At 41.1% G+C, this 15,521-nt stretch overlaps 1 protein-coding gene across 1 annotated transcript; it reads right to left on the bottom strand.

Annotated features, from left to right (window-relative positions):
• Positions 1-6,610: 6,610 nt before the first annotated feature.
• Positions 6,611-15,521, bottom strand: LOC137293598 (EF-hand calcium-binding domain-containing protein 11-like). The gene is made up of 6 exons (XM_067824236.1): positions 15,316-15,521; positions 13,910-14,005; positions 13,137-13,194; positions 12,584-12,685; positions 12,144-12,234; positions 6,611-6,703 (listed from the first exon to the last, which is right to left on the bottom strand). Exons 1-6 carry the CDS (start codon positions 15,406-15,408, stop codon positions 6,625-6,627), a joined length of 519 nt encoding a protein of 172 aa, XP_067680337.1. The 5' UTR covers positions 15,409-15,521; the 3' UTR covers positions 6,611-6,624.

Consider the following 15,521-nt stretch of genomic DNA (forward strand, 5'->3'; position numbering starts at 1 on the left):
ATAAGAAGGGGGTACCCCGAGAGGGCGTATAGTCTGTTTCATAAAGGCCTATGTTTACATCGTGCAAGAATTTTCACATAAGCGTTGCATAATAGTGTATTTTACGCGAAACGAATATATTCACAGTATATGAAAAACACACTCAGAGTCTTGTACTGTATCACAAACAGAACACGTGACGAAAACACTGAATGAAACGGTTAAGTGAAAAAGTATATTTAACAGCCGTTATTTACTAGTATGTCGAGTCCTAACCCACTCAGCCACCGAGGCATTCGTCAGAGATGAGGCAGTTAAGTTGTTGAAACTTGAGCTTATCACGCCAAAGACGTAGGTTCGATTAGCCTACTAATTTTTTAATACGAGAAGCGTATACAATTTGATGTCTTTCCTACCTTGATATTGCTGGAATATTGCTAAACGCGGAGTGGTACCTCAATCACTCCACTAGAGACCATAACCGTATTGATCCATGCTTCTCACAAATGGCAACATGTCCATATCACTTAGTTTATGTACTCGATCCCCTCATAAGTGCAAAGTGCAAAAGTATAATAGGGCGAAATGTTTAATTAATAATAATAATGATGATGCGTATTAATAAAGCGCTGCGTCAACCAACAAGGTGCACGCCCAGAGCGCATAAAAAACAAAACATATCGTAAGGTGCGGGTTAGAACTGGTGTTCGTAAGTCGCAAGAGGCGATTAACAGGGTCGGGTGGGTAGGTAGTCTCGCCGACTTCGTTGACACAAGTCAGCGTATCTCATTTGCATGGATTGATGCTCATGCTGTTGTCGGTGGTTTGACCCAGACTCGATTATTTGCCGATCTGCGTCATTCAGGTCGAATATTGATGAGAGTGGCGTTAAACAACAGACAAGCAAAAAAGGGTGCATACATAGTCACAAATTAAAAAGCGCGTATATGAGTTATAGAAACTGCTATGAATGTTTCCAGATTGTCAACAACCTCCATATTTTTGGAATGCTAAATGAGACGGTGGTTTTCGAATGCTAATGAGGCGCTGAATTCTGTTGCAGACCTAACTGATCGGGATTCCAAGGTGATCATAGCATCAATATGACGCCAACAAAACATCAAGTCAGGTCAGTATTATGGCAAGCCAACATTAAGTCAATATGACGTAATTAGAGCATCAAGTCAATATGACACCATTAAAGCATCAAGTCAATATGACGTAATTAGAGCATCATGTCAATTTGATACCATTAAAGCGTCAAGTCAATATAACGTAATTAGAGCATCAAGTCAATATGACACCATTAAAGCATCAAGTCAATATGACGTAATTAGAGCATCATGTCAGTATGACGTAATTAGAGCATCAGGTCAATATGACGTAATTAGAGCATCAAGTCAATATGACGTAATTAGAGCATCAAGTCAATATGACACCATTAAAGCATCAAGTCAATATGACGTAATTAGAGCATGATGTCAATATGACGTAATTAGAGCATCAAGTCAATATGACGTAATTAGAGCATCAAGTCAATATGACGTAATTAGAGCATCAAGTCAATATGACACCATTAAAGCATCAAGTCAATAGGACGTAATTAGAGCATCAAGTCAATATGACACCATTAAAGCATCAAGTCAATAGGACACCATTAAAGCATCAAGTCAATATGACGTAATTAGAGCATCAAGTCAATATGACGTAATTAGCGCATCAAGTCAATATGACGCAATTAGAGCATCAAGTCAATATGACGTAATTAGCGCATCAAGTCAATATGACGTAATTAGAGCATCAAGTCAATATGACACCATTAAAGCATCAAGTCAATATGACACCATTAAAGCATCACGTCAGTATTATGGCAAGCCAATGTTCAACGCATCAAGTCAATGTGACACCATCAGAGCATCAAGACAATATGACGCCAACAAAACATCAAGTCAGTATTATGGCAAGATGACAAAACATCAAGTCAATGTGACACCATCAGAGTATCAAGACAATATGACGCCAACAAAACATCAAGTCAGTATTATGGCAAGCCAATGTTCAACGTATCAAGTCAATGTGACACCATCAGAGCATCAAGTCAATATGACACCAACAAAACATCAAGTCAGTATTATGGCAAGCCAATGTTCAACGCATCAAGTCAATGTGACACCATCAGAGCATCAAGACAATATGACGCCAACAAAACATCAAGTCAGTATTATGGCAAGATGACAAAACATCAAGTCAATGTGACACCATCAGAGCATCAAGACAATATGACGCCAACAAAACATCAAGTCAGTATTATGGCAAGATGACAAAACATCAAGTCAGTGTGACACCATCAGAGCATCAAGACAATATGACGCCAACAAAACATCAAGTCAGTATTATGGCAAGCCAATGTTCAACGTATCAAGTCAGTGTGACACCATCAGAGCATCAAGACAATATGACGCCAACAAAACATCAAGTCAGTATTATGGCAAGATGACAAAACATCAAGTCAATGTGACACCATCAGAGCATCAAGACAATATGACGCCAACAAAACATCAAGTCAGTATTATGGCAAGATGACAAAACATCAAGTCAGTGTGACACCATCAGAGCATCAAGACAATATGACGCCAACAAAACATCAAGTCAGTATTATGGCAAGCCAATGTTCAACGCATCAAGTCAATGTGACACCATCAGAGCATCAAGACAATATGACACCAACAAAACATCAAGTCAGTATTATGGCAAGATAACAAAACATCAAGTCAATGTGACACCATAAAAACATCAAATCAATATGACATCATGAAAGCGTCAAGTCAGTATTATGGCAAGCCAGGAAAAATGCAATCGAAACATGAAGTTAATATGATGCAACAAAAGAAAAAAAATATGCTTACAAATGTGAGGCTTTGATATTTTTTTAATGAAGGAATAATGGATCGACAGTAACAGTGTTTTGCCCTGCAAATCAACTAACCTGTGGGTTTTATGTCACTATGCTGAAATGAACGTAACAAGAATGCGCCACCATACGTACATGTCACACACGCGTGAGTGCGTCCACCATTATACACCGGAAAACCATTGTATATCTGAAGAGCCGCTGAGCGGTGAAAGACCTTCTGCGGATATAGAGAAGTTTTGGCAGGAAGAAATATTCGGGACGTTTATATATTTATTGCTTCTGAGATCATGAAACAGCTTGAAAACATTATGCCTACCCGGAGTATGACGTCTACTCTAATATTGGTTGTGTACATAAACAAGTAAATGATTTGCATGTCTGCTAATGACAATATGCAATGGACAACTTCAACTACTGACCATTTGCAATTTGAAATTAACATTATTGGGCTTAAAAACTATAAACCAAGAGCCACCTAAGCGTTTTGGCATAAGAACCAGTGGCTAATGACAAGGCGTCGTTACACATGGATGCACACCCACCGACCCTGACTGTGTTCGGTATCGCGGCTGCTTCGTTTAGAGGGAGGTAAACCCAAGTACAAAGTATTGCACTTTTGAATTGCGATTATACCTGTATAATTTTGTTTATTTGTTTTTTCACAGTCACCAATGCATTTTATATATCATGAACAAGTGATAACTGTGTTTTAATTATGTTTGATTTTTTGATTTGCATGTGACCTTTATATTTTCGTGCGGCCAGATCATTCTTACATGAGACTGTATAATGGGATTTGCACGACTGACGATTCTTGCCATGACCTGGGATAATCTACAGCAGTCTTTCATTCTCCCTTCTATGACGTACATTACTTGTTGTCTTTTGCAGTCACGGCCAGGCCAGATGCATGGTTACTTCTGGCTGAGGGGCCCTCGTGGTCTTGGGATGGATTCTTGTAGGTCTGCTTTGATTCTTGCTGCTGCTGCTGCTGCTGCTGCTGCTGCTTAAAGGAAACCGTCATAGCCAATATGGCCTTCAAGTGGTTCTCGAGTATGGATCCCATGACTTTCTGCTGTTTCTTTCAAGCCTGTTCTAAGGTGTCCGTTGGCATCGTCTGGTCAGGTAATCGGACCACCACCATTAATAAGCAGCCTTTCTAGCAATGCTGAATGACGGCAGCATAAATTTAGTCTAGAACCGTGTTTGGTGGTCATTTGAACTTGCTCAGTTAATCCGTATGTATACTGACTGAAGGATGATTTTACAGACGACGCAATATTACTGAAATATTGAAGGGTACCGGGTTAAACAACAATCATGTAAACAAACTGAAAGGACGACACAGTCAAGAGCGAGGAGTATGGAAATGACATTTCTATTTCTACAATGCAAAAATTACAATTTAAACATGATTTAGGGGCTGTTTCTTTACTGAAGATTGGGGAAGGAATATATGTCCTAATAAAAACCCAACTACAGACACACACTGTCAATAATTGTTTAGGTGTTGTTTGTATGATGCAAGTGAAACAACATAGGTCCATCCATCTGGGTTATATCCCCTACACATTACATATAGGAGCAGTGAAGTAGCCTAGTGGTTATTCAACATGCCGAAGACCCGGGTTCGATTCCCAATATGGTTACAATGTGTTAAGCCCATTTTTTTGGTATCCACGCCGTGATATTGCGGGAATATTGCTAAAAGCATCGAAAAATCGAACTCACCCACTCACTCATGCACAATAGGGTTGTGTGTTGGCAAGTACTGTGTTGTTATACATTGCGAATCAAGTACCTGTATTTCGATGCGTATATATTAGGAACTTAAGTGTTTGGCAGCGAGTGACACTACTGTGCAGGTCAATCCTATTTTTAAACATTTTAAGTCCCTAAACATATATGTTATTGTTCTGATAACAGCAATATCAAAACAACCGTTTGCCACTAATGTGGCAATGTCCCCTGCCGCTAAAGGAGACTGTAATATATGTATGTATATATACACGCACGCACGCACGCATGTACATGTACCATATTCACTACTTCAACTTTTTGGTCACACACAAGATGTATGAAATGACTGGTATCTACATTGTCACCCAGTGTAGGCTGTCGACAAAATTGATGTTTTCTTAGATCTCGCGTTAACATAAGTTTGAAAAGTGGTCAAAAAGTCCGGGTGACCTTGAAAATAAGATCAAATTCACCAAAGTCGATTGGCGTCTGCGTAATTTCTCAATGTATGGTGTCACCAAATTTGAAGACATTGGATATCATCAGATACCGTAATAACAAGAATCGGGACAACGTAAGGGCCTGCAGACGCTGCTGAATACTCAGTTCCCCTTTCTGTGTTACAGTGGGGACAGTTAGGTTGCATAGTCAAGGATTCTGTTTTTCGTTTTTATACAATTTATAGCATTACTGTATGCCGTTTTGTCTTTGAATAACTTCTCTATGGGAAACATTAGTTGTGGATTAAAGTCTGGGTGGATTTTAATTTAAACCATGCAGGAAGTCACAAATATATATAAAAAAAACAACAACTTCATACACGTTCTTTACTCAGTATACAGGTTCTCAGAAATAAATATCACAATACGAAGCCTAATGCCATATAGGCATAACAGTCTACCTGTTACACTGTGCAGCCCTACATATTAATAACGTATGTATGACCTATACACACGTTGTGATAATTGCTTCACAGTTGCTCAATATGGACACACTTTAGGAAAAAGTTGCTTTTTAAGGCTGTTTTGAACTGAATACAACAAATACAACAATCAGCTGGGGTATGAATCAATTGATCATAAATCGTTACACCTATTTCCATTGTAAAAGTATGCTTATTAAGAAAACTGTTTCCTTGGCCTTTCCTAACATGCATATTCCACCACCCAAGATTGAATAGCTGACGTCTTTCACCTTTCACACTTTCAGTGACAATACAAACCACTTGTACATCATGCTTGATGCTACTGTCATCTGATAGGTGTCAAAATGTCTGTGAAATGGTTCCCTTGACACATGAAGACATTTTTGATAAATTCAAGGTGTTATTCTGGTGAAATATATTCATTTGTCAACAAGTCCCTCGCTGTATCTGGTGTGATTTTCACTTGAAGATAACTATACTGATATAATATAATGAAAATATTACTACGTCATGACTACATCATTTATCAAACGAAATTAACTGGGCAAGGTCTTAAAACTGTCAAAGGTTCTACTTTATACAGGAAATGGATGTTAGCAGCAGAAGTTTGTATCATTTTGCAAAATAAAAAGATGTACCAAGTTTAGTGTTGTTTGTTGGCCAGTGCTGTATGCTATGTACTGCTTTTCACCAGTGTGAAGTATATAACAATAATGTTGACAATGAACTGGGAATCTTTCAGGGGTAACAAGATTCAAATACAACAGAGCAAAACCCTTAAAGAGTCCCAGAGAGCCCAACCATGAAAATTCAGAGATGAAAACAGTGTGATGTATAATTCAGTTTGGTACCCCTTTAATACACTACCATTAAGATAACTCAGTGTGTTCTAACTTGGCTTCATGTTTGAATCAACTTATCTTGGCACTGTGAAGGGGAGCAACTTGATTCTGGGATAGGAATAGGACAGAATAAGCAACACATTTCTCTAAATTTATTTGTACAGTAAAAATAAATACAAAATTATGAAAGTAAATGTCCAGAAATATCTGAAACTGTTTCTATATCAGCTGTCTTTGCCGTATTTCATCATAAAGTCGAAGTCTCTGTAGCTGATTCTGCCATCACCATCCCTGTCTAGCTCCCTGCAACACAAAACATGCTAACTGACAGAGACTTTGTGATTGGCTGGAGAAGAAAGATTTATTAGATTCCATGGTTCAATAAACAACATACGCACAGTAATAAGTTTGTTGTTGAACTCCACCCTCAGCAATGTTCCAGCTACCAGAATATGGTGGTGCTCTATACATTTCTATGAGACAATCCAGTGGTCAACAGCATAAGCATCAATTTACCCAACTGGCAAGTCATAATATGTGTTATGAAAGTCAATGGGCCTTACCACAAGATTCTGTTATTCGCATCATAGCATTGTCCTTGACATCACATCACCATGACAAAATGATATTTTACCTGAGGACATTGTATGGAAAATATGAATCCTGATGTTTTTGCCCTCATAGGTAACAAATAGCATCATTGCATTCATGTCAAAGCCTACCAAGAACAGTGTTACACATTGATTGTTTGAGTGGCTCACTGAACCTGGCAAGTGTGCAGAGTTGCCAATGGAGGAAACTGGAAATTTTAACTATAAATTGTATATTTATATACTTATCCTATCTCACGTTATGTATCTCTCTTCCTCTCTTCGACCCGGTGTGGAAACGTGCTCCTTGGCTTACATGGCACAAAAACTCTAGGGAGTGGGCGCTCCCGAGTAAATGTGGTTTCAGCCGCAACTTTTGCTAAGCAAAATGACACAGTTTGGCAAGGAATTAACGCTGCCACCTCAAGACTTATTAGGAGACCCCGGTGATCTGGCATGTCCCTGCTTCGAAACTACCCCCCACAGACACATGCTGGATGGTGGTGAAAGGAGGAGTAGCCCGGATGCTCAACTTGTTTAACGTTTGGTACCAATCTCCCTACTTACCAAGGTGAGAAAGGACCTAGGAGTGAAACGCTTTGAAAACCATTAGGTAATCGGAATTCAATGCTTCACTGACGTGATTGCTCAGAGAGTAGAGGTCAATAAGCCTCTGTGTCGATCATCTCTGCATGAGCACAAGACTGCCCGCACAGTCTATCCAGCTATGGGTATGACAGTACACCATGCCCTAGTTCCTTAGGTGAGAATGATCTGGCCCACTGAACAAAGTACATAAGATATGGATAACATTGATATTGTTTATTATGTACAAAGCATGACCGTGGAGATGCTTATCTGCGTGGACAGGTCAACGACACCTGCTGCGCCAGGACCAATGGACCAAATTGATGAAGGCCTCCGACGTCTGTGACTGATACATCCCGTAGGTAATGAATGGCAAACACAGTATCTGACTTCCAAAAGCAACCTTCCATAATGGCAGTCCATAACAGTTCCTATGGAGCGCCATGGTGGAAGCAAGTGCATGAGGCTTTGGGGACGAAGGTGGTGGCAACTTCGCAAAGGCATACACTCGCAGGCTCGTGGATCTCAACCAGAAAGCAAAGGTTGTAAGCGATACTTCTGCTTTGGAAGCAGTTGCAAGCGGGATGAAGAGCCTCTTGCGTAGTCTGCGGCAGTCCTTAGAGGCGGCGAAGTATATCCTCAACGCCCGAACTGGGCACAAGGATAAATCTTCAGTGTCATGTGGACCCAGGATAGATGACAGCAGAGGGTATGCAGGTATGCAGGTATGTCCCTGCTGTCCTGGTAACTGGTTCTTGGCAAGGAAATCCCGCCTTAAGCCTAGGAACACTCTAGCATGTCGAGACCTTTCAAAGCATACCATAGTATATGTAACTCAGATATACGCACAGCTGTAGCCAAGGCCAGAAGGAAGAAGGTCTTGAAAGATTGAAAGAGACATGCTCAAAATCCTTCCCAGTCAATGGTCCATATTCATTTGATGTAAGATGACAAATCCAAAGCCGGGGCTCGAAAGATGATTGATTTGCCAATTTATACGATCTCAACAGAGCTCAGGGACAGCAGACAACTTTACTGCCGATGCCGCTACAATAACTGTGTGAAGTGCGGCTAAGTAGATAGATAACGTAGCACCCTTCAACTTCCTAGTAGACCGTAGGTGTTGAAGATCCTCTGCAACCATCTGTGGCGATGCTGTCATGGGAGACATAATGCCCTTCCCTTTGCAATACGACTCAAAATTCTTCCACTTGTCATCATAAAGCGACCTCGTGGATGTACGATGAGCTGTAGTGATGGCAGTAGTGACACATTTAGAATAATGCTTGGCCATTAATGACAGATGCAAATGTGCCAAATGTGCAGATAGAGCGTTAGTGGAGACCAGTGTATTTGATCTGAGCGCGGGTGCACCAGTAGATCTGACCGAACGGGAAGTGGATCTTGTCGTCCAAAAGGGCACGATCAAAAGCAGTGTCATCTGCCAAGTCAAACGTAACTTGAGAAGTACACGTGAAAGAAGGGCCGCTGGCAGCAACACGTAAGCGTTGAAACTGTCCCACGGATTTGCAAGGGCGTCTAGTCCCCAGGCTAACGGATCTGGAATCAGAAAAACAAACAGTGGCAGTTGATGATTGAATCTGGCGGCGAATAGGTCTTCACACGGCTCCGTCAGCGGGAGGCAAACAGCCCTGAACACCTCTGGATGCAGCTTCCATTCTGTTGGGGACGGACGTGACAGAGAGTCCGTGATGACATTCATTACCCCTGGAATGTGATTGGCTATGCTTAATGAGTCTACCAGGTTGAAAAACTGTTGAGTCCACCTCAGAAGTTGGGTTGACCCCCCCCTTGATCGCATCCGACTGATGTACCAAATGAAAGCTGCATTGTCAGACCTTATCATGAAAGGCAAACATCTTAGTTGCTCTCGTCAATGAGTGATCGCCAAAATTACAGCCCTGAGTTCCAAGACATTGATGTAGCATGTGCAATCTGAAGGAGACCACTGCCCTGCCACTTGCTGATCGAGAAGGTGAGCTCCGCATCCATGTAGGGATGCATCCACATACAGGTGGTGAAACGGCACAAACGGCTCTAAACAAACTCCGCCATAAACGTTCGATTCTTGCGTCCACCACAGTAGATAAGAATGAAGCTCCCTGGGTAACATGATCGCCCTCGTTTGATTCTTGCATCCACCATAATAGATAAGAATGAAGCTCCCTGGGTAACATGATCGCCCTTCCTGATATGAGGAGCAAGAAACATTTGCAAATTTGGAAGCTGAAGTTGACCCCTGAGAGTGAGAGCCTGAGCAGACGACAGTAACCCCAAAAGCTCTTGCCATTGCCGGAGCGTCCTGGGCTGAGACAAGGCAAGGGGAATCAGATGTAACATCTTGTCGAATCTCTCCCTCGGCACAAAACGTTTGCTGGGCTGAGTGTCGAATACCGCCCCAATGAACCGCAGACGGCGTGTAGGGATCAGTTCTGACTTCTTTAGATTCACCAATCAGCCTAATTTGTGAAGAAGCCACATCACAAACTTTATGTGAAGTAGCAGAATGCCAGCATTGCTCCGACCTGACACTCCGATGCAATCGTATATGTAAGCCTCGAACACAATCCCCCTGTGATGCAGAAATTTGGTGATCGGCCTCGTGACCCATGTGAATAGCCACGGGGCCAAAGAAATTCCAAACGGGAGCACAAGCCATTGGTAGTGAATGCCCTGGAACATGAATCGCAGCAAGTAGGCGTCTTGCAAACTGACTGACCATAAAATCTCCTGGTTTGATAATAGTCTTGAGGAACACTACAGACACCATTCGAAAGTGAGGCAGGGTCTGAAGGTACTTCTTGTTGAACACTGTCATGATAAAAGTAGACAATGTATCATCCGAAGACATACTATGTTGTAATTGTACTTTGTCAGTGATCCACACAAACAGTGAGGACGTATCAACCGCATCAAAACTTCCATCAGAACTCAAAGAACCATCTGACAACGGAGACGGTGTAGCTAATCGCCGAAGTCTAGCCAACTCATGAGACACTGTGGTCTGTGACGTGGTTACTGGCAACGAGACGGGAGTTGCCGGATCCTGACACCAAAGAGCTGCAGCAACTCGCAATACAAAATCATCAAAGTCCATGGGCTGTGACGTAACTGCTTCCGATCCCGGAACCCATGAAACTGGTAAGCTAGGCGCAGCAGTTGAATGCAGTACACCATACGTTGCTCCCGTAACACCTGAATACCCTGTCGAACAGGTAACTAAAGGCGCCCTCATCGCTGAAGTAAGCACATGTGGAACTGACATAAAAACAAGAGGTGCACTCCTGTACCCCACACACTCCGGAAACCGCTTCCACTCAACCCAGCATGTTGAGTCACTACTCTGTGAAGCGGTGATTCCACTCGGCACACCCGTAAACAAAGTACTACTTGCCATTGGTGAATCGAAACACGCCAATGCACTGGAACGAATCGGTTGGGGGATCACTGGAGTACGATCGACACAAGGAAGCGCTGAACCATGCTGGTGAATAAACGATGCCCCAGAACAGGTTGAACGTTGCTGTTTTGCGAATCACCTCATTGATTCCAAGAGGTTGAGCGAACGCCACATCATGTTGTTGAAACGCTTCCCCGTGAATCGAATCGCTACCACACAGAGGATGGGATTACGTTCTCAAACGATTCACTTTGTCTGACTCACTCAAACGCTCTGGGATGTCATGATCTTGTGTAGATGATCGAAGCACATTCGAAGTGGTAAAAGAATGCTGATCCATCTGTTGAATTGGCGAGTGATCTGGAATCGCAACGACTGACATCGGGTGGGAAACGACTGGTGGTTGAGAAAGCACTACCATGGGTGGTGGTGACAAAACTATGTTAGTGTCCCTTAAACTCACCGAAGTCAACTGAACTGCCTGAGATCCTAAAATAAGAATCCGATGCCTCCTCTAAAAAGTCTTCATCTGCTGACCTAGATGCAGAACGCCGTGCCACCAACTTAGGGCGGTCTTTTTTTCCCTTCTTAGGCGCTGAAGAACCATCTTCTGCCTTGCGCCTATCTCTGTCTGACATCCTCCTCTTATTCACCCACCGGTACAGATCAAATTCATCGTCATCTAATCCTATACACAAACTACATTTAGATGACCTCTCACACAAGGAAATACAGTCAACACAAGAATTGTGCGGATTTGCCAACGAAAAGTTGTAGTTACAATCACCACAATGCTTGCGTTTTTTAGAAGTATTCTTCTCTTTAGAAACACCCATCGTCAATCACTAAATCAAGCTATCAATTCTCTCGCAAAACAACACGTCCAGCCTGTGGTGCGACAAGAAAGAGAATGACAAGTAGAGGACGTCACGTGATCGGCTGCGCGTACAGGATGATTGACAGGCGTCTATTGCAGGGTCGAAGAGAGATGCATAACGTGAGATAGGATAAATTTAAAAATTTAACCATTACAATATGCAGGGATGAAACACTGTCATAGCATGACAGGTCACGTTTCCACTTGTGCCACAAACATGGTGACTGCTCCTGGTCTGCATTGTTGATAGCTAGAGTGATAACTTACTTGAAGGCAGCTGCTACTGCATGTACTGGAAGGTGGGGAGCGACCTGGGCGAAGGTTTTCTTCAGGTCTTCAACAGTCAGGAACCCTCGACCTGAAGTTAGTGCAAGGCTATACTTCCATGAATGTTACCTGTTATCATGAATGATTTCACACCAGAACCACTTTCATTTCACTACTAATTTTACATTCTGATTCATCTAATAAATGATATCACTAAGAAAGATGTATCATGGACCCAAGGCCTCTTTATTGAATACATCTGTCTGTCTGTCTCCCTTATTTACAGATGGGCAGGTGGGGGTGGTGGTCACCATAAAAATCATCATCACCGCCTTAGCCGTAAGTTATGAACAGTCCCTTGTACAACAAAGACCAAGAATTTCCTGTAACATTTCACTACCACAGCCACTGTCATTTCTCTACTAATACCATCAACCTACACTGTGTGTCAAACGCCAGGAATGTCTGTCGGATTTCTTCATTCTCATCCTGAGTGCTTAGTTTTGGTGCCATGGCATCAAGGAACTTGGGCAATGTCAACACTGAATAAGAAAAACAGTTCATGAATAAACTTCACAGCAGCAAAGTTCATGCAACTACTTAAGTACTGGTGCAGAATACAGTACAGTTTGAAAATAGTCACAAGCTCTATGACTTTTACGGATTCAGTTGATCTGTTTTGCAAACCTGTAGGGTTAAAATTCACCTGATGAAGGGTTATTACATGGAAGTAAAGGATTGAACTATAAACAGGTTTAGCTGTTTCTTTTTTTAGGTCCCTACAAAAGAGGTAGCTGGGGTGAGTAGAGGCAAGGTGTTACAAGAGTCTGGGAAGTTCATTTCCACTCCACGGTTGAAAGAACAAAGAAAAGTGCATAACACGAATTAGGATAAACATAAGTGTTTAACAAAGGCAGAAGATACCAAGTGTTAAAATTACAAATATTATATATATTTCAACTTGATTATAACGCTATTTTTATCTGATCATACCTTTAACGTGATCTTGGAGAGATTCACCATATTTGTCCAGCAGTTGATTTACTTCATACTGCAGAAATAGAATTGAGTCAAAATGATGTATTTGCTCAATAAAAACATTGTGATTGCAGAAACCAAATTACATTAAGCTTAATGTTGTGCTGTATAGGTCAGCAGATTTGGTGTTAACATTATCTTAGTAAATCCAGTGTATCGTATCTTCATTCTGCTATGGTGAATACCATAATCTGACTGGACAGCTAAAAAAACTGGGCCATTTGTTGAACAAAGCTTAAAACAGAGCTGTGGGTGCTAATGGAATATTTTCTAATAAACACAAAATAAACACATCTTGTGTTTAGAAATATGTTTGGATCAAAGTATCCTCAAGAAGTTGGAGACTAAATGTAGAGGGTGTAGAATTTGTACTTGATTTAGTGGCAGTCTGCATGGTGCTGATAACGTCAATGTTGGTATGATTTCAACAAAATTGTGTTTTTCATCATCACATATTCCAAGAAAGGCCTGCACCTACGTGATAATAATGGCTGTAATCATGATAAAATCAAACATGAGAATGGCAAAGCACAAAAAACACTAAAAATTTAGTCAGGGGTCTTGGGGATCCTTTAATGCAGATTTACATTGATTTAAAAAATGTTCAAAATGAAACAACAATCCCGGACATCTACAGATCTATAGAAAATTCTCATTTGTATGATGGAAACATAATGCCCAAAATAATGGACGTTGTCGGGAAATTACTAAAACAAATACATGTATACCTTTGACGGCTTGTACCCATACAGTGAGACAACAGCTATCTTGATATCTTCTCTTGTCAGGTATCCCTTGTTGTCGGAGTCACAATCCTGAAATACCTGTCAACATAGAGTGGTTTGGTAATCAGTGTGCCAAACTAAAGATGAGAGTGAGGGGTGAAGGGTGAGGGGTGAGGGGTGAGGGGTGAGGGGTGAGGGGTGAATTTAGTTTTACACCGCACTCAGCAATATTCCAACCATATGGTGGTGGTCTGTAAATAATCAAGTCTGGACCAGACAATCCAGTGACCAACAACATGAGCATCGATCTGCGCAATTGGGAACTGATGACATGTGTCAACAAAGTAAGCGAGCCTGACTACCCAGTCACCTGTTATGACAAGCCTAGTCGCCTTTAATGGAAAGCATGAGTTGCCTGGAGGCCTATTCTACCCTGACATCTTCATGGGTCAAATTAAAGATGATTCAAGAGAAGGGACGATTTATCGTCATCTTGACATAACATTGCACATAACTAAAGGAATCCCTACCTACACATTTTTCAAGCAACATAAAATGATTCTAAACAGATCATAATACAAATGGTTACAAAGGGTTACGTGAATGATCAGTGGTAAAGAATTAATACTGTAAATAGATAAAATCATAGTCACTTCTCAATACATCTTTGTACTTCGAAATGTTTACATTGCTACAGTTTAGAAGCATACATGATTTCATGGCCACTGCAAGTGTTTGTCTTCCTGACTACTGACATCATTGAGATAAAATTGGAAAATAGTGTGATTTCCAGAGACAGCAGAATTACATGTTATGTTGAGCTCTAAAAATGAGTTGCAGTACTGTAATGGAATAACGATACAGCAAACCAACATTATACAATTTACAACCCTGCATGGCAAAACATATGATACACTACAAGTTTTATTGGTGTGAAAAGATGTATAAAACACACAAACTGTTCAACCAACAGCATATCTTATGCAGATTCTCTGGTACTTCCCAGTTGCCTATAAATAGTGTAACATCCACAGACCTCCCTTGCCTAAATGATTCCACTTTTTCTGTATTTGAATATTAAAAATGTGATTTACCTGCTAAAAAACGCCCAACAACAAATTCATGTATGATACAGATTTGGACAGAAATGACTAGTGTAAGTATAATTATCCCTTCAATTACAATCATACTCAAGTCTAATATTTTTTTCGGTGCATTTATTTCAAGCGTATAACGTACGAATTTTGTAGCAAATCACAGTTTGAGTTAATTGGTACTGTTTCGCGATTTATAATGTGTACCTAAGTACAGCCGAACAAATGTCAAATTCATGACTGCATCCTCGTGATTGACAAGGGTGGGGTTTGACAGATGAGTGATGATCGAAATCTGAACAACTGAATACCAACCAAAGACAGCAATTTTCTGTCTTCTGCTGTGACTGGTTTAGGTATCAAACTGTAGCCGTAGCTTTTCAAATCAAATCCAGTATATAATGACATCCTTAATTAGTGGAAATCGTAAGTTGTGTGTAGTTGTTTTTCAATGTTTGGTTTGACTCCGACCCAACAAATCAAGGGCGGCCATATTGGAATTCCTGGGCTATCCCAGTAGC

This window comes from Haliotis asinina, chromosome 8 (genome assembly GCF_037392515.1).
Source record: "Haliotis asinina isolate JCU_RB_2024 chromosome 8, JCU_Hal_asi_v2, whole genome shotgun sequence".
In the NCBI taxonomy this organism is placed as follows: Eukaryota; Metazoa; Mollusca; class Gastropoda; order Lepetellida; family Haliotidae; genus Haliotis; species Haliotis asinina.

What these genes read in the sequence shown, in the direction of transcription:
- LOC137293598 (XM_067824236.1), bottom strand. Translation starts at nt 15,408, where the DNA reads ATGTCATTATATACTGGATTTGATTTGAAAAGCTACGGCTACAGTTTG. An exon ending in ACAGAAAATTGCTGTCTTTG is followed by an intron (nt 14,006 to 15,315) that starts GTTGGTATTCAG and finishes CTATGTTGACAG; the next exon opens with GTATTTCAGGATTGTGACTC. An exon ending in TCTCCAAGATCACGTTAAAG is followed by an intron (nt 12,686 to 13,136) that starts GTATGATCAGAT and finishes TTTCTTATTCAG; the next exon opens with TGTTGACATTGCCCAAGTTC.